General features: G+C 41.7%; 2 protein-coding genes across 2 annotated transcripts in view; one reads left to right on the top strand and one right to left on the bottom strand.

Annotated features, from left to right (window-relative positions):
• The first annotated feature begins 475 nt into the window (after positions 1-475).
• The window catches only part of GALNT1 (polypeptide N-acetylgalactosaminyltransferase 1), a 159,282-nt gene continuing 135,313 nt past the window's right edge, over positions 476-24,444 (top strand). The window contains exon 1 of the mRNA XM_058800927.1: positions 476-494. The gene's annotated coding sequence lies outside the window, so the exon portion shown is untranslated. The remainder of the gene's footprint in view (positions 495-24,444) is intronic.
• INO80C (INO80 complex subunit C) overlaps positions 18,022-24,444 on the bottom strand; it is a 30,413-nt gene continuing 23,990 nt past the window's right edge. The window contains exons 4-5 of the mRNA XM_058800957.1: positions 23,063-23,130; positions 18,022-18,718 (exon numbers count right to left, since the gene is read on the bottom strand). Of these exons, the coding sequence (XP_058656940.1) occupies positions 18,587-18,718; positions 23,063-23,130 (200 nt within the window). The 3' untranslated portion in view covers positions 18,022-18,586. The remainder of the gene's footprint in view (positions 18,719-23,062; positions 23,131-24,444) is intronic.

Below are 24,444 nucleotides of genomic sequence, written 5' to 3'. Positions count from 1 at the left end.
AATGGAACTAGATAATCCTTAGGGTCCTTTCCTTCTATGATTTCTCCCCTCTTTCCTGGCAGCCCCATGTGTAGACAACCCCCGGCACAGTCATGCCAGTCCCAGCTCAGGGGAAATCTCTGCACTGGCAGAAGGTTGTTCAGTAGTTCCTTTCCTTGCCAAGCCCCTAAGTGTGCCAGTCACTGGTGGAAGCTAAGATTGGAAATGCTTTTCCTCTCTTTCTGCCAACACAACATATGAGATGGTTGTACTCTTTGTGATATGTTAGTAGTTAACAAACATGTGCATGCTGTAAGAAAAATCCTGCATGGAAATGAGATGGTGTGTAATGTATGCCTCCATTTACAACACCTTTTAAATTATTTTCCTTTTCTTTATTATTTTTAAGAAGTCTGTGGAACTGGAGCATAACAGAGAAAGACAGGACAAGCTGAGAAGAACCAACTGAAAGGAAAATCTTCAAGTTTGTGGCTATCAGAGCAAAAGGCAAAAAGGTAGGATTGCATCCATGTGATTGTTCGTCTTTCACTCACTCACATTGACTGTAATGGGACTGCTGGCTCTGTGCCCCTGCCTGGGGACCCTCACTTTATAAAGGAGGAAGGGGACATTAATACTCCAGAAGTTCAGGGAGATGGAAGCCAGACCAAGGCAGACTTTAGCAGGCTTGTGCTGCAGATGGTTTGGTTCCAGGAAAGCAAGGGAGGGATTGTAGACTGCATACAAGTTGGCCTGTCCTGCCCTGTGTCACTGTCTCTTTGAGAGCAGCCCAACCTCACCACCACCTCACACACAAATACATGGAAAAGAGCAAACCCTGCATTTTTTTGCTGAAGCAGCTACCTGCTAAGTGTTCAAAAGAGTGGCTTTATTTCCATAATGTTAGATGGCAGCATCATAGCCTCTAACAGCGCATGAATCAAAAGTAGTCAGCTTTTCCTCTTCTGCCATGAGCCTTGTGATTCTTGCCGTGTGCTTTATTTTCTTGTGGTTAGCCCAAGCCTGCATGCAAATTTTTCCGGTTTAGAAATGTCCATCATTTCCTGTGGTCTTTAACAAGGCAGGAATGGCAGCCAAGGCAGGCAGCCTCTCCACACAGCTCGTTGCTCATACGCACTGAAGTTGCTCTCGGTAAACAAGGTCACTGCCTCTCCCTCTCTTGAAGCAAATTGCAACAAGACTCTGCTTTGTGCCCTTGTCCCGGCAGGAGCGGGGAACTGGGAAGCTGGAGGGGAAAACCTGCTTGAAAATGTCAAAAAACAAACCAACCCCAAACAACCAAAAAGAATCCACAACTTTTTTCACCAGTCATTGAAAAAAAAGTCTTATATACTTATGTGGAAATTTTCCTATTACTCTTATTATTTCAGCTTGTAGCTGGCCATGGGAACATTTCCAAAGAAACCAGTACTCTGGAAAACCTTTTGTTATCCAGAAAGGCTGTTATTCAAAAGCAATTAACATAAAAACATTAAAATTGTCTAACTTCAGAGACAGAAAAATGGAGGAAGGAAATGTGAGAGCGTGTGTGTGCGTGCAGGAGGGGATACCGCAGTCTGGAGTAATGTAAGAGGCAGAAGGAGGAGACAAGAGCACTTGGGCCAGCATGGGATCAGTGCAATTGCCAAGGAGGCTTGGGATGGTGAGACCCCACACATATGGGGTGATGCAGGAGCTGTGAGGTCAGCTGGGGGCTGCTGTGACCTTGGAGGGCAGCACAAGGCAGGGAGAGGTGTAGGACCTGGGCCAGCAGGGGTTCCAGGAGTGACAGCAGAGATGCTCAAATGTCTCTCCATTCTTCAGGCCTGGTATGAAATGTGTATTGTGTGTTTTGGCAGCTCTGAGTTGTCAGCCTGTTGTCACAAGCCTGGCTTTGATACCAGGCTTGTGCTCAGCAGCTCAGGACAGTGCTCCCAAATCCCCTCGCTCCCCACTGCCAATGCTTGGTGAAGGCACTGACAGCAGCAGTGTTGAGGGTTTTATTTTACATTTGTACTGTGCAAGTTTTCTCCACCATTTCTCCAGCAGGTTTTGAACCAGCTGGCTGATTTCAGCCTCACTTGAGAGGGCAGAGGGTCACTAGATATTAAAGTACTGTCTGCTTGTGTGGAAATGGAGTTCGATCAGAGGGAAGTTCCAGATGCCCCAAGGCAGATCTCCCTGCCTTTTTCAAAAGAGCACAACTATTTTAAAGTGTGAACTGTGCCATATGCAACCTGAAGGTGTTTTCTCTTACAAGGGGGTGCCATAACTGTAAATGTACAGGTCATCTTTTTAGGTCTTTTGATGTTTCTATCAATTTTTCCTCCTCCTGTGTTATCTCATCCCTGACCCTGCTCATGTCCACATGTGTTGGTCTCAGCCAGACTGAAATGTGAGATCTCAGTCCTCCTCAAGGGGGACCCAGGGGACTTGGGAGACAGCCAGAGGTAACATGGCAGGGAGCAGACCCATGGAAAGGAGAAGTGGCAGTATCATTGGGAAGGTTTAGTTCACTGTGACTGGGAAACATGAACTGGAGTTGCAGGAGTAAATGAAATATCCCAGACTAGCTAGGATTCCCGAGATCAGTGACACTCAGAGGAGCCTATCTGTGTCCCAGAAGCACATTTGAAACAGAAATCTACAAAGACCTTTGATAAATAAAAGTCTGAAATGCAAAAGCTTGTTCTAAACTAGACAATGGTCTCACACTCTAAAAAACCCAGGGAAGTGGAGCAAAAAGCATTGCATAAAAAGGCAAAAGGCATATGAACAACAGGGCCTGCAGAGCAAAAGCTTGTTTCAAAAAAGGCTCAGGGTAGCATGTAGTGCCAGTGGAAATGGTGGAAGCAACTGGGATTGTCCTTCTGCCACAGAGGGAGGCTTTGCAGGTTTTCAGGGCAGTGTTTTAGTGCTGGTGTTTTCCTCTAAGCCTTCCCTTCCATTCAAAGGGCAGAAAAAACTTTTAATAGATCATCAGTAGCTAGTACAACAGTGTCCCCCTACTTCCACCCTTCTGTTTCAAGATCAAATTTTAATTGAAACAAGATGTTGTAGACAGGATGAGTGTCTATAAACAGGCTCTAAACTGTCACCTTAGGAGGAATGTATGTGACCCAGTTCAAACACCAATATGAAGAAAGAAAAATTGTTAAACAAATAGTTCCATTAGACACAGGAAGGTCTTGTAGACTGTTTTAATGTTTGGAAGATATTTATTTACACTGGTTCCAGCAAATGATAACACATTTTCTGCTTTGGTGCCCGGAAAATGCATTTTGATAATAGATTCCATTCATACCACACGTTGTATTGTCACTGAATTTATGGCACAGATAATATGCATGCTTACTAGTTTCTCCTTCTTTCATGATTTTCAAAGAGTTTAATTTATGTGTTCTGTTATCTGATATACAGAAGAGATTTTGTTTGGGCTTTTAACCAAATCTTTGTTTGAAACATGTAATTTTTGATGATATAATATTCTAGCTTGACCACATGATTTATCTGAGAAAGCATTAAAAATATTGTAGAGGTTGTGAAACTCATGTATGGCGTTTAAACTTCCAGTTTCATTTATATAACACAGTATTTAAGTAGACTGAGCTCCCCAGAAGATTACCTGTATAAGTAGCAAAGGCAGACAGGATTCAGGTTTTGTTATTCAATCTCTTTTCAACATATGATATGCTTTCCCAACAGCTGGTTATGTAAAGCAAGGTTTATTGAGGTTATTTTTCAGTACTTGACTCTCAGCACTGCATATTTCTCATTTGTTATTTGCCTCACTTTTTGAGGGCTTGTATGTATAATCCTTACAGCTGATGTTCTGCAGCAGCCTGTGTATCTTGAGGAAAATATTTATTTGAAGCCTAAATATGCTTCAAGATAAAAAATACAAAGCTAGGGGTGGCTTATATTTTAAGTATGCTTATGCAAGTTTAAATAAATGAAACATGGACTTTTAAACTTTATCCATATTCACTGAGCTTGATGCAGTGTTACTATAGATAGTCAGCACTCAGAGCCAGCTACCATTTAAAGACCAGTAACAACAATACCATTTTTCTAGAGGCTTTATCAAAATGAACTGCTCCTTATCTGTTCTGTGAAGCTACAGAAAGCTATCCAATACAGCAATGCTGGCTGCTGCACACACACTGCAGAAATTTGCAAATCTTTTTATACCACGCAATGGTCTGGTTGGAAAAAATTTCCTCACTGAAAGAGTGGCTAAGTATTGGAACAGGCTCCCCAGGGAAATGGTGGAGTCCCTGGAGGTATTCAGGGAACAAGGAGATGTGGCACTTTGTGATATAGTTTATGTGGTGCTCAGTCAAACGTTGGACTTTATGATCTTGGAGATCTTTTCCAGCCTTAATGATTCTATGAAATTTCTTGAAAGCAAAGTAGTTATTGCTTTGAGCTTAATAAACAACATATTCACCAGTCATAGATGCAGACTACAGGCTTTAACAATCAAAATATAGGTGTCTTTTTGTTTTGCTTTGGGTTTATTTGTTTTTTTCATTTGTTTTTGGGTTTTTTTGTTTTGTTTTCTTTTGCCTTTGTTAATTGACTGGTAGATTTAGAAATAACACCCGACTGGAAGCTGTGAGTTTTAGTATCCTAGGCAGTCTCTAGAAGGAGAAGTCACAGAGCTTGCATTACAAGATGAAATATAAAGTTGCCTCCAGCCACAGACAGCAAACAGTTTGTTTTGATAAGGTTTTTGGGACAGGCTGACAGCTTAGTTCATTGACTTTGCTATTGCTTGAATTTGGGTGTTAATCTTGTTATCTAATGGGTACATCTTAGGATGTGTTTTAGAACTTGTTACCCTGAGTACCAGGGTGCACAAAAGCAGGATAAAGAGATGGGTGATAGAGGAGAAAGAGAGGTTCTCTGCCTACAAGCTTTAAACACACATTCTTTAGCAGAAAAACACAGAAGACAGAAATCTCTGACAGGACACAGCAGTCTGGACACAACAGTCTGCCCCTGTTTGACTTTTTTCACCAGTTTGGAGACTTCTGTCTGGACACCGCATCAAAGGGGCTCAATTGCTTCCAGCTCATAATTGTTCTTTGTGGTGGCAAAAAGTCAATGAGAGAACTTTGAGCTAGGTGAGGTCTGAAGTTCCCAGCAACCAAGAAGGCTCCTGGACCCTCTTGTGCCCCTTACACACCTGAAGTGCTGTACTTAGCCAGCCACACCATGATACAAAGCAGACAACCCCATTCAGAGAACCAGTAAATGTGTAAAGCAGTTTGAAGTATGTGCCATATGAAAGTAAGCATCTCTGTGAACCTTCAAGTTGGCATTTATATTTCAAAGCAGTAAATTCACCTGTTTGCACATTTTGCAATAAAAAATTCAAGGTATACATGTACAAGGAAGGACTTGGAGCAGATGTCTTTAATAAAACATCATCTTGGAAGATGTATCTGCAAGCACAGAAAGAAGGTGGGTATTTTCAAGTCTGAACTGCACATGTTCAGCTTTATATGAGGTACTTTCTTTTGCAAGAGGAGGGAAGACTGCTGAATTTTCTAAAGTTTACTCTCTCCCTCCTTTCAGAGCCTTTTTATATTTTCCAGATAGTCCTGGCCTCCATAAGAATCTGGGTAGGGAATAGAAACCATATTGTTTAACAGCAGTGACCAGTCACACAGCATATTTGAATCCTGAACAAAAATTCTTGGAGATGTTGGTACCATTCAGCAAACCGTAGGCAAAAAAATGATTTTATTGAACCTCTTCACCACATGGTCATCAGAAAAGACTGTAAGAAATGTTATCCATTTGTGGTCAGAAGTATCAAGCACAACAAATTACCCTTACTGAAGACTTCAGTTACTGTACTTAGCAGTGGATTTGCTTTAACTCCAGGAGGGCATTACAAATGAAATCTTTAGAAAATATGTGAACCAATTGTGCAATACTGGACTTTTTGTTCCTCAGGCCATAATCCTCTCCCAGTCTCAGATTCACTGTGCCTATCAAGAGATGCATTCTACTAAGAAAACAGAAAATGTGAGCAGTTCCTAGCTACAGAAGGCAGCATAGCGGCTAAGATATTTGGGATGAAGCCACCATGAGACAACTGCAGTTCCAGCAGGATTTGGCTCAAGGATCATGTGGGAAGCCTTTCCACCACCAGACCAGTGAAAAAGAGACGGGGTGAGGGGACACAAGCTCCAAGTTGTGAATCACCCTCGTGTTGGCCAAGAGACTGCAGACGAAAATAGGAGGGAAGCGACCACTGAGGCTGAGCTCTGCAGCCTTGCTTCACTTGGTCCCCACTTGGAAGAGCTGTGCTTTGTTTCCCTGTCTGAAATTTGCCTTTTCATACAGCATTTGCCACCATTAATTGGAGCATCTCCTTCCTGCATCCTAATCAAACAGTGCTGGCAAAGAAGAATCATTATTACGAGTGGTGTCGGACACGTGGTGGCCAATTCAAGCCATGAATTGCTTGCCTCAGGCCTGGCAGGTAGGGGTCTCCATTTAATTTTATTCAGAATAAAATTACTAAAAGCAATGAAGCATGTGTAGACCATCCAGAAAAGGAAAGAGCCCCTGTTACTGAGAGAGAGCTCAGTTTCTGTTTTCCCTCAAGTACGTTTAAAACATTGATACTTTCTCCCACAGGAGGAAAATACCAGCAAGTAAAAGATGGCAGCAAACACATTAAAAATGGTGCTACACCAAAAATCAAGAGGTAAAAACAGCTGGGAAACAGTTCACAGTCAAAACTGCACACATCCAGAGGTGCCCCACATCTTAGCAAGCATAACTTTCAGTCAGGGAGCCCCTACTTCAGGGCACAGGTGTACTCTGTCAGCCACAAAGTGGCTTCCAAGTCTGGGTTGTAATGTACCCCAAATGTAGTACAGAAATGAAATTTTGCTATCAGGAAATGTTGTTGGGGGTCTAGGCTGATTTATCAAGAAACGCCAGGGAGCTGCACTGACAGAGTGAACTTCACGAGAATGCAATTCCAACAAGGGGTGTGCTTTTCACCCCGTTTCCTGATCCCTAGAGGAACAACTGCGGAAAGCAGGAGCCTTTGCAGCAAGCCCGACCCTGTGTCGCAAGAGATGGAGCCACCTGCGTGTATGTGTGTGTGTGTGTCACTGTGCCCGTGTCCAAGGCAAACAGCTCGCTTCCTGGAGTGCCCTGCCGGCGGGGAATGTCGCGGTGTGTCAGTGCCTGGAGCGGGAAGCGGGGCGCTCGCTGTGCCCGGCCGGGCTGCGGGCAATGCTCTGGGGCTCGGCGCTGCCGAGGGCTCCCAACTGCGCTCCAGGGCAGTCGGGAGGCACGGAAGCGGGGGGAAGGGACGGGTTTTCCCCGGAAACTTATCTGTGCGGCAGATAGCAAGCCCAGGATCCGTGTGTTCTGGGAGGTTCCGATAGACGCGTTCACCACTGAATCAGCCCCGCAGCCGCTTGGCTCGGGGTGGGTTTGGCGGGCAGTCCTGCGTGAGCCTGCTGGAAAAGTTCAAAGGGTATTTTCTCGGTTCTTCCCCCTTCCACTGCCCCTGCCAAGGCAGCAAACCTCTGCTTCCTTTCTCAGAAACGAACTAAAGCTTTGCTCCACTAAAACTTAGCCACCATGAAGAAAAGAGAAAGAAAAGAAAGAAAAGAAAAGAAAAGAAAAGAAAGAAAGAAAGAAAGAAAGAAAGAAAGAAAGAAAGAAAGAAAGAAAGAAAGAAAGAAAGAAAGAAAGAAAGAAAGAAAGAAAGAAAGAAAGAAAGAAAGAAAGAAAGAAAGAAAGAAAGAAAGAAAGAAAGAAAGAAAGAAAGAAAGAAAGAAAGAAAGAAAGAAGTCAAATATAATGGTTAATATATTTTAAAAATGGCTTTTCTCTAGAGAAATATGTTGCACATTGGATGACAGGGATGTTTCTTTCCTGTTTCTGCTTCTCTCCCTCTTAGCCATGCACATACATTTTTTCTGTGGTAGGGTTCCAATCACTGAAGTTTTGGGCAACTTCCATCACGCATTGCTGTAGTGGGACTGGGCTAGGACAGCAGGCAGCAGGCCGGCTTGCTGCGATAGAAGCATTCCCCCTGTATGGAGAAGGACGAGAGGGGGACAACATGCCTCTCTGCTTTTCTTGTCAGCATATGGTGGTTTAGATAATGATAAGGCGCGCTGAAGAGGAGTGTATGTCTTTTAATCTAAGCTCATCAGTATGGTGTGTGTGAAACACTGGCTTTAGTGAGCTGCTGTGCTGGCTCCGGATGGAGGGGAGAAGATTTTGCAGTGCTTCTGTCTAGTCTCAGTTCACCCAGCCTGGCTCCCTGCAGGAAAACTTATTTTAAGGTGGATTTATGAACCAAGATGCCACCCCCTTCTTGCAAAGCTCAGTAGCTGCTTGATTGCTTTTTAGCATGAGAGTTCAGAAAAACATTCTTAAACTATGATGTCTCCAGAGGTTTGTGGTAAGAAAACGATGTTAATTTGCCCAGTCTAGAAGCAGAAAGATTAAAAAAGAGTAAAGTACACTGTGTTCTTTGTTCCAATTACCTGAAATGAGTGTCTTTGTGGAGATAAGTGCCATAAATGGCTTTAACATTTCCAGGTTTTTCTCTCATTTTGGAGCAATGCTGTATTGCTGCCACAGCACTGCTGCACCACACAGCACAATCCACCTATTTGCACTTTTTAATGAGCAGTGACTCTACTGTAGCTATTGCATTAGCTGTGCATCCTCTGTTTGATTTCCAAAGGAGAGTGTGTCGTAATAAGCTTCTAGAAAAGTTCAAGACAGCTGCCTGTGTCATGGAAAAAATAAGACTTGATTAACAGAGGATGTAGGAGGCCAAAGTAAATACTAGAAATGTGTAAAGCAGTTATGGTGGTGTAGATTAGTACATATGAAGGGATGTGTAAATCTGAGTGCTTGACATGATTGATTCTTATGTCGAAGGGGAAGTCATTGTGTTATTATGTTTTTAGTTGGAAGTCCTGCTGACAGTGTTGGAGCTGTTTCAATGTCCCACTCAATTAAAAATCTCAAATATTGTGAAGAGTTGGGCCTGCTTTCCCATTTTTCCTGAATTTCAAATGTAGAAGGACAAGTAACAAGAGAGGAAATGCTAAACTTTGAAGACTGTGCCCGACAGCAAAAACCATCAGGTACTGGTGTGTACATGCAGCACCTCTTTGTTGAACCACATAACTCATGTTTACAAAGTATCCCACCATGAGAGGTAGATGTGATGGTAGCTGGGTGACAGGAGCATCTAGAAGGCAGGAGGAGAGCTTTGTGAGCCTATGAGTCTTGCAAAGCCTTTCGGATGTTCTTCCCTCTCTCACACATTGCAGGCAAGTGGGCGAAAAGCTGAAAGTTACTTAAATCACTGTGACACATGCAGTTAGCTTGGTTATGAAGAGAGCATAAATTATGATATTCTACTCTGTCATTTAAAGATAAATGTTTTACACACAAATCCCATTATTATGTGTACATTTTTAAAGAAAGATTGTGTTTTGTTTTGTGTCTTTTAGTTTGCTTGGTTGGGGTTATCTGGTGGGGGATTTTGTTGGTGGTGTTTTTTCAATAGCAGTTTTAAGACTTCTAGTCTTGCTAAGAGGTAGGTCCAAGTTGTGGTTAAATCCTGCAGATGATAGTCTTGCTGATCTCAGGATTTTCCAAATATTAAAATACATGTCTGGATTTCTCAAAACCCCACAAAACTTCAAGAACATTAGACCCGTTTCACCTTTCAGCAGATTAATGAGATGGCCAGAAACTGCTTGAGTGTCCTGGTCCTAGCAACATTTCTTGTAATAGGCAGTCTCTTGTATAGCTCTTAGTGACTTATTAGCAACTTCAGGTATTATATTTTAGCAAACAAAATCAAAGTTTATCCCCTAGCTTTTGCTTAACTACAATAAATTATTTATAAGGTGCAGCCCTGTGTCATGCAGATGTTTTTTCCAGTCATGTTGTTTTATATCACACGTACCATTAAAAATGTCATTTTGTTGGGGGGGGGGGGTTCTGTATGGAGATGTGAATGAAGTTGGAGCAAAGAAAAATGAATCTTCCAGTAAACCCTGTCACTCTTGTGACTATGATCACTGTGCCACCCCCAGAACTGCCTCCTACAGGAGCCTGAGGCCAAGGCTGGAGGTTGGTGCGTGCATGGCTCCGGATGTGGGCTGGTCTAGATGAGAAATAGTTTCAGCAGATCAAATGGAAGTCCTTACCTAGAAATAAGCCTGAAGTGCTCATGCACTATTAAGTTCCTGGCAAAGTCTTTACAATGTATATATTTACACTCAGGATTTGTACATACATTTACACTCGGGTTTGTAGATATAGTTACAATGTGACAAATATCCCTATCTAGACAAGTTGGCAGGAAAATAATAGAATAAGTACAGGAACACTAAAAGAACAGAATAAGTGTCCATGTGCCTTCTTGAGTGAAGCCTGGAGGGTTTTAGTGAGCCTGGAGTGTGTGCATGTGTCTTTTTCTTCATTTACTTCAAGAAGGTTTAAGTTTCTCAAGTGGTAACTGCAAGCCTTGGGCAGGAGAATTACACTTGCTGAAGTATGCTTGTCCTGCATTAGGACAGCTGGCTGGCCCCACGACAAACCATTTTTTATTTTCAGGTGGAGCTTCTGGCTTTGTCCCACCCTGGCATTTTGTTTATCCTCTGTAGAAGTCTGTCTTTTTTGGCAACATGGGCCATTAGCTTTCCCCTTGTGGTTTCAGCTTTTCTTCTTTGCTTTTCACTTGGGAGTTTTCTTCTTCCAGTGGTTCTTTTCTCTTTTCAGCAAGCAGTTTCTGCAGATCTGCAGTTGAATTCAAGGCACTCTGTATAAACTCTTTCCTTTTTAGAAATCAGTCATTCTTAAGATGAACATCACAGAGTTGTGGTTTGTGAAGGGTTTTGGTTGATTGCTTATTGGGTTTGTTGGAGCAGGGAGGGGAAGTGAGAGATGGAGAGAATCACATCTCCCAGGGAAGGTGCTGTTACTAATTATGCCTTGGAGATTATTACTTCATGTCCTCAGATATAATTAGTACTTGATCAAACTCCTATGTGCTATTTAGGACAAAAGAAAGCCTCTTTCTGTATGACCCAAAAAGCCAGCTGCTACTTCAAACATTCATTTGTAGGGGTTCAGGGAACTGCATAAATAATTTTTATGAGTCCTAACAACTCCTGAACCCCTTCCAACATCTGCCATGCCTGCAGCCCTCCTCTTGCCAAAACTTTGCCACCTATAGTGGTACAGAGATGCAAAGGAATTCTTTTAGGACACCTCTTACTGCTGGATTCTGGTTGTCTTTTGAGAACTCCTTAGAAATGTATGTTGTAGGACAGGATTTTTAACCTTGTCCATGTCTTATCTTGGCAAAAGCTGGAGGTAGAGGGTAGTGCAGCACAGATCATGAAGGTAGTGGGGACGTGGCCTCAGAGGCAAAGAAGTTCTGGGAGAATGATAAGAGGATCCTTGTCTGACCTCATTTATTTTCTTTGTTTCTCTAATGCTCATGTTTCACCACTTCAGATTCAGTGCTGGGAGCAACACTATTTGCTTTCTGGTAACCAGAAGTGTGTGTTGTGTGGGCTGATGATAAAGGTGTTGAGTCAAAATCCAGTGAATTCGTAAGACTTATTCCCAAATCTTCATAGAGCTGCAGATCCCCAATAGAATCTGGGCAGGAGTTCAGACAGCCCAAATCTGCATTCCTCTATGCTCACAGCGCTGCTGACTGGATCAATTGGTGTTACCAGGCTAGCTGAAGCTCCTGCCTTTGAGCATGCCCAGAGGCATGTCAGCCTCAGCAGAACTGAGCAGCTCAGCACCAGGTCTGTCCCACAGCAGCAGAGGCAGCTCTTCCAGAATGCATCTGCAAAAAAGACTGTTGTAGGCTACTGCCTTTGTTAGAAGTACAGCAGGGATGCTGCTGCAGCTCCTGTTCTCCTTACCCCACCACCCGGGGTGAGGATGCTTCCCTGCACCCAGCCTGGTCCTCTCATCTTTCAGCTTCTTTCTTTCAGCTAACAGATTCAAAGAAGCTCTCCCATTCTCTGGGGCATTTCTGAACTTCCAGGGTTGTGTATAACTGTTTTGCAGTGGGTGCAATCCTGGTTTGTAGAGTTGGAAGGATTAATCAAGACTCTGTGAAGTGCAGGGAGCAAGGCATGTGTGTGAAAGGTGGAAGAGCAGGACTCCACTGCTTCTGCCAGAAATCATCCCTGTTGCTTATGCCTACTTTTCATGAAGGATATTAACAGACCTTGGGGTGACAGTTACTGCCTAAAGGCTCTGGAGAAGTCTGTGTGTCCCAGTGGCATTGTGTACAGGAAATGTAGGGGAAGAATGGCATTTGTACTCCCTGTCCCAGTGTGATGCTTCAGAAGGACATTTCAAGGTTCACAGAGAATTTGGCTTCCAATTCATTATTAGGTAAATTATACCCATGTGGAGAAGGCTGTTTCATGTGTTTCAGGGCTGTGTTTCATATTGTGGGGTTCAATGTGCTGTTTCCCAAGGGTTCAGGAGGCATGGGCCAAACCCATGGACACAGAACACCTTGTACCTCACTAAAATGGTGATGGTAATTCTCAGTTTGCATAGCTCATGGGAAGGGCTCACATAACACGGGAAAGGAGTTGCTGGTATTTATTTCTTAGCTCTCTGATTTTGTACAGCCTGGTAGAAGAGATGAAGCATAACAAATTAATTCTTGGTTGTTAGAGGCCAGAAATGTTTGGTTGATTGTGCTTTACCACCAGTTTCAGTAACACAGGCCACTTTATTTGGAGGGGAATAAGGTTTGTGCCTATTAGCTGCTGCCACTTGTGCACATGAGACTGATGTCAGCCATCGACTTCACATCACCAGCTATGACATATATACACCTTCTTGAAAGGCACAGTTTGAAGTGTGCCTTTAAGCCCTATTTATATTCTTTATTTCAAATATTAAGGCCACCATAATGCTGTATGTATTACTTCAGAGGATTACTGATCACACCACAGAGTGTTTTATAAATTATTTCTCTTCAACACAGCTTTATATTGTCAGGGCAATTGCTTCTACAGTCCTACTTCCAGTCCTTCCACCTTAGTCTATGTCCAAATCTTGCTGAAATTTCTGAGATTTTTCTTTAATAAGGTTATTATCAGATCCCACACTGCCTCTGCTGCAAGAACAAGATTTGGGCCCACAAACAATTTATTTAAAGATCCTTAATTCTGTCCCCTTTGCATTGTCTTTATCCATAAGTCATGGAACTAATGACCAGACACACAGTATGTAGGCAATGTATGTGTATTTATGGTGTCCTTTTAAAGGCATTTCTTCCTCCTGGGAGAAGGGAATTGAGATATAAGTGGGATTTCAGCAAAAATTCAAAACCTCCCTATTACCCTTGCTTGCTCAGTGCCCAACTCACACCAGGCATCAGCCAAGCAGACCAGGTCTGCCTCTCTGCTCACAAGGGTTTATTGCTGAACATTTATCAGCTCTGTACAGCAGCACTGAATGCACACAAACCCCATTTATTTCAATATGATGAGGCAGGAAACACTTTCTTCCCATGCACAGGTAGGCAGCTGTCTTCTCCTTTACCAAACTGTGTTTTGGATTCAAGACTTGCTGAGAAAAGCGACACTGTTCACGTGGGCTCTGACTTGTAAATGATTTCTGCGCTTGAGAGATGGGCAGTGTTTGCATCCCAGACTGGGGACATTGGAGAAGGCTTCAGGCAGGCCATGAGGCAGATGTAGTTTCCTGGGCTGCAATTCTGGCTGCAATGCTGCAGTCAAGTATCCACAGCAGTCAGCATGCAATAGCTGAGGGGAGCTCTTGCCCACAGGAGAGCACACTGGTAAACAGAAACCACAGCCAGCCCCAGCTTACTGTCTAGGCCACTAGTTCTATGCTTTTTGTGTAGAGATTATTGATTTTAGACTACAGTGTCAAGAGACAGCAGCGGTCTGTACAAGTGACCTCATAAGTCATAAACCATGTTCAATTACACAGGCAGCCCTAAACTACTACAGTAGTTCAAACATTGTTTGTTAGTTGTTGTTATTACATCTCCCAAGAGCTTAGTGCTATTGCTGTCTGTAGGCTGTGATTTACAGTAGTGTAATCACCTGAAAATACTGGGTTTGTTAAGCTTCTCAGGTAATACAAAAACCAGCCAAGCAATACTTACAGACACCAAATGGACTTAAAATGTTTTTCTTGCCTGAAGATGTATTATTTTATTATGTTCCACCCATCCACTCGCCAACAGACAAATTGGTCTTTCATTGGGGAACACTTACTATAAAAAGAGAATAATGAAGGAATTTCTTGACTTGTAAAATTAGTGGTATGACCACCATAGTGTGACTGAATGTTCAGTAACAATACAGATACCACTTGACTCTTGTTTAAATGAGCACTAAGTCAGGGTTTTCCTCCTGAAACATGACATCAAGTCTGTGAAACTCTCCTTTCTTGAAGTGGTTCAGGAAGAAAAACTATGTGCTATTTGAGAATGTAAGCCACACACATTGTAAGAGATTATAAGAGACCTTAAAATCCATTGGTTAGTTTTCTAGTAATAAATTACTGTTGCATGAATTTATTAAAGATTACTTAGCCCTTCAGGAAAATGATTGTAATTGCTTTTCAAGCTTTTTTTCTGAACAGGGTGGACTTGGAAAAACCTTTTTAAGCTTACACTGGTTAATTTTCAGTTTGATATTTTGTATTAGTAAAAGGCCCTCCCCTTTGTTTACTTTCATTTTCCTTTGCTAGAGGAGATTAAGGCACATCTCCTTGAGTGTGACTGCTCCTCCTGTCCTCCATAGAAGCCCATATATAGCAATTCCATAGGGATCTAGAACACTATGATGGGAGAAAGCCAAGAAATACAGGACAGTGAAATGGAGGGGGTCCAAAATGAGCTGGCCCAAGGCCTCTCTCAATTGAATTTTGCAGCTTTCTAGGATGTGAGGCCAAGGTCATTCTTACTTCAGATGCAGCAGAGGGAAGTGTTGGGACAGGAAGTTTCCATGGGCACACACCTGCTGTTTGAAACAGCAGTGAATAATCAAGGGAAGAGCCACGGAGCTCCAGCACCCTGTTTTCCCTTCCTCTGAAGAGCACAGAGCAGCAGCTGTGGCCTGTGATTGCTTCATTCCTGTCACAGCTCCCAGCAGATCCCTTCCCTTGGGAGCAGCTGGCTCTGCAGTCCCTGGCCCCACTGGCCCAGCCCCTGCCCCAGCTCAGCACCGGGCCCACACCAGGTGGTTCTGCTGCCCTGGGGCAACAGCTGCCTGCTTTGTCTTGGCCCTGGGGGCAAGCACATCCACCCAAAGCTACTGCAGTCCTGAACAAAAGCAGAAACCACTGGCAGGCTGGAGACAACTCCCATCTCCGGTGCTGACTGGGCAAGTGGTGTGTGCTGGGCAGGAAGCTGCACAGGAAAACAGGAGCTTGGCTCTGGGATAAAGTAAATGAGGCATGGAAAACGTATCTTCCACATGCCAAAAAGACTGAGGCTAAAGCTCTGCCAGTTGGACTGCACCTTGAGAGGTGCTGGACAAGCTCACCTCTCATTAATGGCAGTGGGATTTCTGTGGGCACCTCGCAACTGGTGTGCTGCAGGCCCTCACAGGGGGATGACAGGGAACATCACAATGCAGATGTGTGTGAGGCTGAACCATCCACGGTCTGTGTGAAGTAATGCACTCAGGTGATACTTCCCACTCAGTAATGGTTGTACTCCAACAGATTGCTCCTCACCCTGACTGCTGGCTTTTGCTTCAGTGATATGGCAGTGCTATTAGCCAAAACACATTCTCCCAAGTCTCAAATGGTATTCATTGCTGTTTCTCTTTTAAAAGCTTCCCTTTTGTCATCTTCTCAATTTTAATTCAACTCATGTATGATTATCTAGATAATATCCTGTAAGTACTTTTACACATAAATGTATTTCTCTCATTTTTACTTCTTCTAAAACTGTCAATAAAACACTTTAAAACTGCTCTGTGGCACAGATAAGCTTTTCACTCGTACATATTTTCTCTTAAATAAAGCAAGGGAGGTACTGCTCAGTTCTCTCATAGAAGGCACTGATGAGGGCAGCATTCAAAAGGAACCCAGCAGGACTGAATGCCATTACACATGTTGGCCACGAGATCTGTTGTGTCCTCAGCTTCCTGCTAAATGAAACCTGGTTTGATTGTTCCACATAGTAAGCTGTTGTTGATTGATGTAATGCTGAATGGTGCTGGTGGCTGACTCATCACTCTTGGCTTGACCATTGCAAAACCTAACGAGTAAAAGGGAGGTACTACTGACTAGGAACAAAAAGCCAACAAGGGAAGAAATATGGGAGGGAAGAAAAGGGAATCTCATAGCCATCGTATGGACACAGAGCACTGAGAGAAGAGTCACTAAGTTTTTTGCCAAATGTAAGACGTATTTGATTTTCTGATGCTGATTCATTCAGCAAGACACAGATTTTGAAAACAGAATGTATAAACACTGCATGGGAGAAATTAGCTGAGAAGCAACATCTTAATATAGAGTACAGGAGTGCAAGGAACACTTCTGACAGTGGAGGAGCCTGGGCTCCTACACAGTCATTCCCAAAGAATGTTAAAAATATTTGTGGGAAAGAACAAGCTTGTGAAATCGATTTTCTGAGCTGCTGTCTGCTTATTTAAAACAAAAATGATCTTACAGCAGTTCTATGTGTTTCCTTTTCATATCAGTGTTAAGCTTATCATATGAACACATGTTCGGTATGTAATGTAAGTTTAAAATGTGCATTATAAAACTCAATGCAAAGAGAATGTGGCTTGGATGCTTGTTGGCATGCAGAGAGATATCCTGTCTTATTCTTTTTTGTACTGTGATACACTTGTAGCATTATAGATATCTAGGCTTTGAAGGATCTATTGTAAACATGTCAAAGACTTCTAGAATTTGGTTTTGGCAATATTAGATCCCAAAAACTGAAGAATGAGTCCCACAGACTTTCATTAAACAATGAAAGTTATTGTTTTTCCTGTTTTGGAGTTGAAATTAAACTAGCATTAGTACACTCTGCATATTTATTCTTTCAACCAGAAAAAAAAATCTTAACTATTATCATGTCTATAGAAAAATGCATTCAAGACACAGCTTAGACACTGAAAGGTCACCACTGTGTGCTGCTTGTGCAGGCAAAGAGAAGAGTGTGCCTTGCACAAGGTCCTGATGTCCATGGTGGAGTGTGCTGTGTCCTGACCAGCACCTCACCTCCCCTGGGACCTGGGGAGTCCAGCACTGACCATAGCACCAGTGTTCCACTGGGCAGTTTTGCACGTGGGGAAAGAGCATTCCCACAACAAGTGGGAACTTGTGTAGCAGCCAGTTCTAGTGCCCCCACTCCAGGACTGTTGATGGAGTGTGGGAGTGAAGGCTGTGTAACTGGGGGCTGGGAACAGCTGAGACTGAAGGCTGGGACAAAGACTCAGAAGTGGGAGGACAGTACTTGTCATAAGAGGACAGAAAGAAAGAATGGGCAGAAAACCCTCTGCCCCTTTGCCCCTAGACTTAGTTTCAGGAGGTCATGGTCATTCTTATGCTGGTGTGTTGGCATGTACCTGTCAGCCATCCCCCCAGCAAGACTCCAAACTTTCTTTTAGTCTCCTTCTTCTAAAGTATGACAATGTTCTTTTGCTCTCAAGTGTTCTTTTGGTGTCTCATGGTGCTAAGTTCAGTGTTCTAATGTAGAACACTGTTGAAGGCCCTCTGAGTGTCAGAATGCCAATGGAGAGTGGAACTCCTGCTTCTTACCTTTTTTTTTAAACACTGGGAAATTAGTACTTTCTTCATACTAATTAATATAAATACTGTAATCACTAGGAAAGGTAGAAGAATATTTAGGCTGTGAAATGAAGCATTCAAAAACTGCAAAGTCTCATGATTAAGAGTTACACAGTGATTTGACTGAATCCTGTTACACATGTTCACAGATGAACGTGAAACAAGCAATGTATTTTACAAGCAAGTTTGAGTCCAACTTTATTTATGTTGGCAGTTAATTAAATACAAACATTTGTGTCTTCATTTCCACAGTGCCACAGAACCCTGAAAAGTCATCACAACAGCAGCACTTGCTGGGTATTTTAGCTTCATTTTACAGATGGGACAACTTTATAGCCAAGTGGCAAGCACATCTGGTAAGGCAGGTTTAGACATTTGGATATCTTGTTACCTTTTCCTTAAATTAAATGACAGTTTCTTCTGTGCCAAGGTAGTACATAAAATATACAGGGTGGAGATGAAATCCTGTCTTTAAAGAAATTAATATAAATTATAGTATGAGACATTTTAGTACAGATACATATCCTTACGGTCTAAGCTATTCTGTTCACCAAACTAAATTGCTAACAAATTGGCAAACTAACAATATCAGCATTTGTGCAAATTAAATCCATATGTTCTTCAAATGCCTGTATCATCAACTACTTTCAGATGTAAAAATCCATGGGTAGTTTTAAAAATCTCAATCCCACGGTCAGTTTCCACCAAATGAGCACTGTTCACAAGCAATATACAAGAATATTTAGTCTGTTCAGGAAACAATACTCGTTGCTTTCCTTAGAGCCAGGTATCCTGTAACCACATCTGAAGGGAGCATCCGAATATAGGCAAATTCTTCGATAGTGCTAAATCTCAGCTTGCTCTGTGGGTCTGTGTAATTTGCCTGAAAAAGAAACAATGGTAGAGATATGATTCAAATAAAATTTCTAATCATAAAAGCAAAATAAGTATCTTAATTACAAGACCACAAAGCAGTGAGTTTCTCTTCCTAACAACAGCTCTGCTGTTCTACCATGTGGCCACAAGTCTGTGTTTTTTTCTTTCTTCTCATGTGAGGACTTATGAGAAGTTAACAGACCCCCTATAAAATCAGATTAGAAATGCATTAAACATAACAGAGGGCTGAAGTAAGCTTCCTATAAAACACAGTGCAAAAAAAATTCCTCAACTCTCTAAACTCACCCTAGCAACTCTGTGCCTTGTGCAGTCTCTCTCAAGGCAGCTCTCCAAAGAGTCAGGCTGTTGCCAATAAATTACCCACAAAGAGGCTGAATTATGGGTGCTCTGATAGCTTTGGACTGCCTTTCTCTTGCTGCATACAACTTAGCTTTTAATTTACTTTAAAGTGGTCGTTAAAGCTAGGGAGTCTCAGCTTATGGTTCTGTGACTGAACTGATAAGAGATTTGAACCCAGCATTGTGGTTTGCTCCAGATGCCTGCTTTCAGGAGAGCAGCCTGGCCAGCTCACCCTGGGCTACGCTCCTATCCTCTGCTATATTTGGAGCCTGGGTGCCTGGGAGCGGTGCCAGTTTCCTTCTATCCTCTCCCCTTCCTTGTTGCTACAGAAACCTGGAGCTTGGCTGAGCTCAGGGGTAGGCCAGGAGGCTGCACTGGGGGAAGGCAGGCATCAGGGCATTGCCTCTCCACACTCAGCCTCCAGGACAATCCCTGCCCCTTCAGCATTGGATTACCAAGTGCTTGCCAAGGCTCCAAAATGTCTTCTGTGCCTTTCTTTAGCACGAGAGGGTGGCAGGCTGCAAGGCAAAGGCAGTTGAGATCCCTCAAGGCATTGATACTAAAAACAGGAAAGGCCAGGAAGAGCTGGAATAGTCCCCTATGCCATACAGTTATAGTGCAGAGCTCTCTACATTTTTTTGTTGGAAAGCACCTGTTGACCATGGTAACAATCCAGCCAATCATTTGGTCTGATATGACTTGGAAAATTTAGTGTTATTTGTAGCTTTGTTTTCTTTACAAAGAAATGCTGCCAGGTTAATTAAATGTAGTCAGCTAACAGTTCAAGCCATCAATTAAGTTTCAAACAAATGGCAAAGTTAGAACATTAGGAGGTACAAATTTATACAGCAGTTAACAATTTACTTTTATTTCACTCTTTACACCTGGCCTCATGTAAGAAAAAGCTAAGCAATTAGACTGCTTTTCAAATGTGCACAGTTCTGTAATGGAGTAACCAAGCAATATCTGCAATTTGTATTGTGCACTGATCTAGGTTAAAAATATTATGGCAGCTCTTGACTTTTCTGTATTATGTATTGGGCTGTACTGTTTGCAGACACTCATGTATCATAACCAGCCATTCATGCCATGGCTTCAGCTTGAAAACAAACTTTATCAATACTCCAGCAATAATTAGAGATTAGAATATTAAATTAAGATTAATTTGCAAAGAAAAAACTCTGTCATGTTTAAAAACTAAATCAAAGGCCATGGAGACATGCTCTTAAAATACAATAAACTAGGTATCTCAATCTGTTTCTATAGTAACAGGTCTGATCCATTTTCAGAAAAGGAAGAGAAATGGTAACATTTGAAGATTTGGGTTTCTTGTTTGGTTTTTTTTATAATCTGCTTTACAATAAATTACTCAGTTTTGAATGTTAAAATATCTAAATATTCGTTTTGCCAGTTGAAAATAATAGGTTTATTTTGCAGTGTCAATACAGTATATAATAGCTTTAGAATTCTAGGCTGCCTTACAAATATAAATTGGCTGCTCTGCTGAGACCATTGGTAAATTTAATTCCATTTGTGCTACACACAGAAAGAGAAGGGGATCAGTAGAATTTAATTGTGGCATCTGAGAGCAAGTATGCTGATTGAGAATGTTTTAATATACTTCTCTTTTTGTACCTAGTAGACAATTTAATTCTTCCCTAAATGGGTAATGCTAAGGAATACTTTTCCCCCCCACAAGGGGAATCCAGCATTCCCACAGAAAATATATTCTTACACAAATGCTTTTATATTTTACACAGAAAATACAGGGGCATTTTTATAATACTACATTCCTACAATATTCTATTGTCCCACATATGCTCCTACTAGGACATGATCTTGAAAGCATATTTAGTGCTTCTTATGAAACACTTCTAGCCTAGCAATTTAAAGGGCACACTGTCTCAGCTATTTTAATAACAAAGAGGTTTTTTAAATGAGGTAATTTTATCATAGTCTGGAGAAACCTTGCAGGCCAGGTAAAATAGTAAACTTGACTCACAATGCAATTAGAGGACAGAAAATTAAGGGGGAAAAAGTGGAAAGAGAAGAAAAGAAAACAAAAGCAGCCCTGAATGGATTTGTATAGAGAGTATCTATACTAAGCTAGGATAGTTACAGTACTTACAACACTGATGGAAAAGAGGTGCTGGTAAAGAGAAGCTGAGGAACTGAGAGAATTTCCTAAGGTTTAACTGACCTTTAACTGGTAGGGATGTGGTCTCCACTCCCATCTATACCCTGCACCATCAGCTCACTATAGGTACAACGACTGATTAGTTTTGAAATACATCAAAGGTTAGTGCTGGAAAGCATTATCTGGTTCCTTGGAGATGGGGCAGGAGTCTGTCTGGCTGGAGGGAATTACCTTCCCTGGGTTTGTGAGCATTCTCTTCCATTTGCTGTCTGCCAGTTCATCTGTGAGGGAGATGTTGCTTTTCCACTCGCTCTTGAACACCAAGGGCTACCAGCCTTTATCTGAGCAACCCACTCCTTTTCCAAACCACATGCAGAGGCACAGGCTGGACACATGCCACCTCATAGGTGCCTCATCTAAATGTGTTACTTAAAAATAAAGTCTAAGAAAAAATATGCTACCAAATCAAGATCAAATGCTTGGATGTGCAGGATTACAGTTGGAGCTAAAGCTATTGTTTGATGCCTTACACTAAATATTCACTATAAGGCAGCCCTTAGTGAAGTGCTCACTCACTTTCTGTCCTAATGAGGACTTTTTGCCTAATTCAGTGCACAGAATGCAAGGTGGTATGCTAACCTGCATAACAAATATGTACCTCTAAGGACATCTCCAGGAAGTGATATTAAGCCTGTGAAGGTGTGCTAGTGCCCTATGGGTGAGAAGCAGTTTGAACTGAGGGAAGTGACACAGAAATTCTGTGCAAGGCTCTTTGATATTACAAGGTTTTCATTAGTGTATCTATTTAATGTAACCACTACTTAAGCATTTTTTTTCCAAAATACAACATTCCCATTCATTTCAATTGTAAGAAATGCACAGACTTCTGCAAAATAAATCACTGGAATTTAAAGGTGAAAAGTGAAAAGATATGCTGTTACTAATACCTGTTTTGTTGTAAGTAAAATTATTCATGTAACACAGGAACAGTTTCAATAGGAGATAGAAAATTTTTGTTGGGCAGAATTCAATGACTTTACTCCTGTTTTGTGTCAACAGCAACTTTGGGGAATTCAGGCACCAAATTGTAACTACCAAGACTTTCTGGAGCATGTGCAAACTGTATCTAAGTCAATTGTGGTTTGTTTGTTTTTTTGCTTTCTCCTCTTTCTTTAACAGAAACATGTAAAAGAGCCTATCTGTGACACACAGGCTATACACCTGCCAAACTCCAACTTCCAGCTCTGAAGCATAGGGGTATCTGAAATTCTAAACACTTTATTCCAAGTGTGTTTCAGGCTGATTTGTTTGAGGCAAAGTTTGAGAGCAATGATAACAAGGCTGGGGTTTTTTTTAACCTGGTGGAAAAGAGGACAAACTACAAAATTTTGCCTAATCACATTATTGAAAATTGTTGAGCCATCTTTTTAAAATTTCCTCTACAAGATACAATGAAATAAATCCACACCAGGCAAACAGCATGGATAGTTTCAGTCAGTGTGGGTACACCTTGGCAAAGTCAACAGTAATGGAGACTCTGGACTACCAGCTTTCCCTGCAGCTATCTTAAGAATTAGAAATCATGGGCACCTGTAGATTCTGCAGGTGAGAAAGAGGTGTCACAGGAGTTACTTGGCAGGACAAGGTATTTAGTCTGTCCTGACATCTATTACCAACCTAAGGATTTTGTGATGTAGTGACAAGTATTTGGGGTTTGGTCATAAATCACTGGATAATTATTAAGCCCAATTCTGAATAGGAATTTCAGCATATACATCTTTTACAAAACAAGGCACCAGCACTATTTCATTGTGGAAGGTGAGATGTCATTTTTGAGAGGAAAAAAATACTTACCGGAAGTCCTGAGATGTCTGAGTATTTCTTAGCAGGTTTAAAAGAAGGAGGAGCATCAATATTAAAATCTAGAGAGAAACAAAGGCATAAACTCAGTGTCTCACACACACACACACACGCACACACACATATATATATATTCTATAACATAAACCTACTGCTTGAGCTCTCTATTAACTAGCAAAGAAATATGAAGCAGAATCACCTCTAAAACATTTACCCTGTTAGCACGTAAACCACAGCCTGATCCTGCTCATCTATTAATAGAGTTCAGCAAGCAGAACTGCCCTCCCCAGAAGGAAAATGCCAGACCTTTGAAATGTGTCCATTTCTTCCAAGTCTTAATGAATTCCCTTGCAGTCAGTCACGTGCAAAGAATAACTATTATCAAATGCATACTGTATGTTAAGACCGTGAAACATTGCTCAAGATTGCAGCTCTGAAATACTATAATCCAGAAAAGCAAAGTAATCTTTTAAATCAGTTAAATCTTTAAGCATGTACCACTTTAAGCCCAGTCAATGACCTAGAAAATTGTCTGAATGTTTAAACTGAGGGTTGGAAATTGCTGTTCTTTGGTGCCCTTTAGATAGCAATTATCATTCATAAACATTTTTAAGATACAGTTGGTATGCTTAAGTAGTTAAATCCTCAATTTTGGATGTTTACAAAATATCTTGTACCTGAATTATTTCTTTCCTCTTTCCTGATCCCCCTTGCAATTCATTCAGATGCTATGTTCAATTCAAACACTCCATCCATATCAAATTTTTAAACCATCATCTCATAATTCAAAAGACCCTAATGCCACAGACAACTGGTTTTAAATAGGAAACTGAATTTCTTTTCCCTCCTTCTTATAAAAAAATACTGCAAATTTCTGGTTGCAAACAGAGCACAGTAGAAATAGCAACATCAGCAGATTGTCAGTTACAATGGCCAGGAATGCACAGTAGTCTGCATTTTTCTGTAACAGTTGTGTCTAAAACACTTCAAAAACAGCAAGCTATTTTTGGACAAAGCACCAAGTCTGACAAAAAGTGAATGCAGTTTTGAAATGCCTCTACTTGCCCAAATAAAATCTGAGGATTGCATTCTGCTGGTAGCTACATTCAATAGTATCCTGCTTTACAAGCAGACTTGAAGAGTATCTAGATTAAGACCACTGTATCTCTGTGGATGTAACCAGCTAGGACTGCTAATCAGCACTGCTAATAATGTAGTTTCAGCTGTGATGCACTAAAGAGAGGATGTAGGATTTAAATCTCCCAAGAATCTAGGATAAGGAGCTAGATAGGAAGCTTGGGCTGAGGTCTAAGCTACTGCAGGTATGTGGCTTAGCAGAAACTATTTGAAAAGTACTCAAATATAGCTAATCAAGT

This window comes from Ammospiza caudacuta, chromosome 1 (genome assembly GCF_027887145.1).
Source record: "Ammospiza caudacuta isolate bAmmCau1 chromosome 1, bAmmCau1.pri, whole genome shotgun sequence".
Classification (NCBI taxonomy): domain Eukaryota; kingdom Metazoa; phylum Chordata; class Aves; order Passeriformes; family Passerellidae; genus Ammospiza; species Ammospiza caudacuta.
The sequence above is the reverse complement of the archived record's forward strand: the minus strand, read 5'-3'. Positions and strand labels throughout refer to the sequence as shown.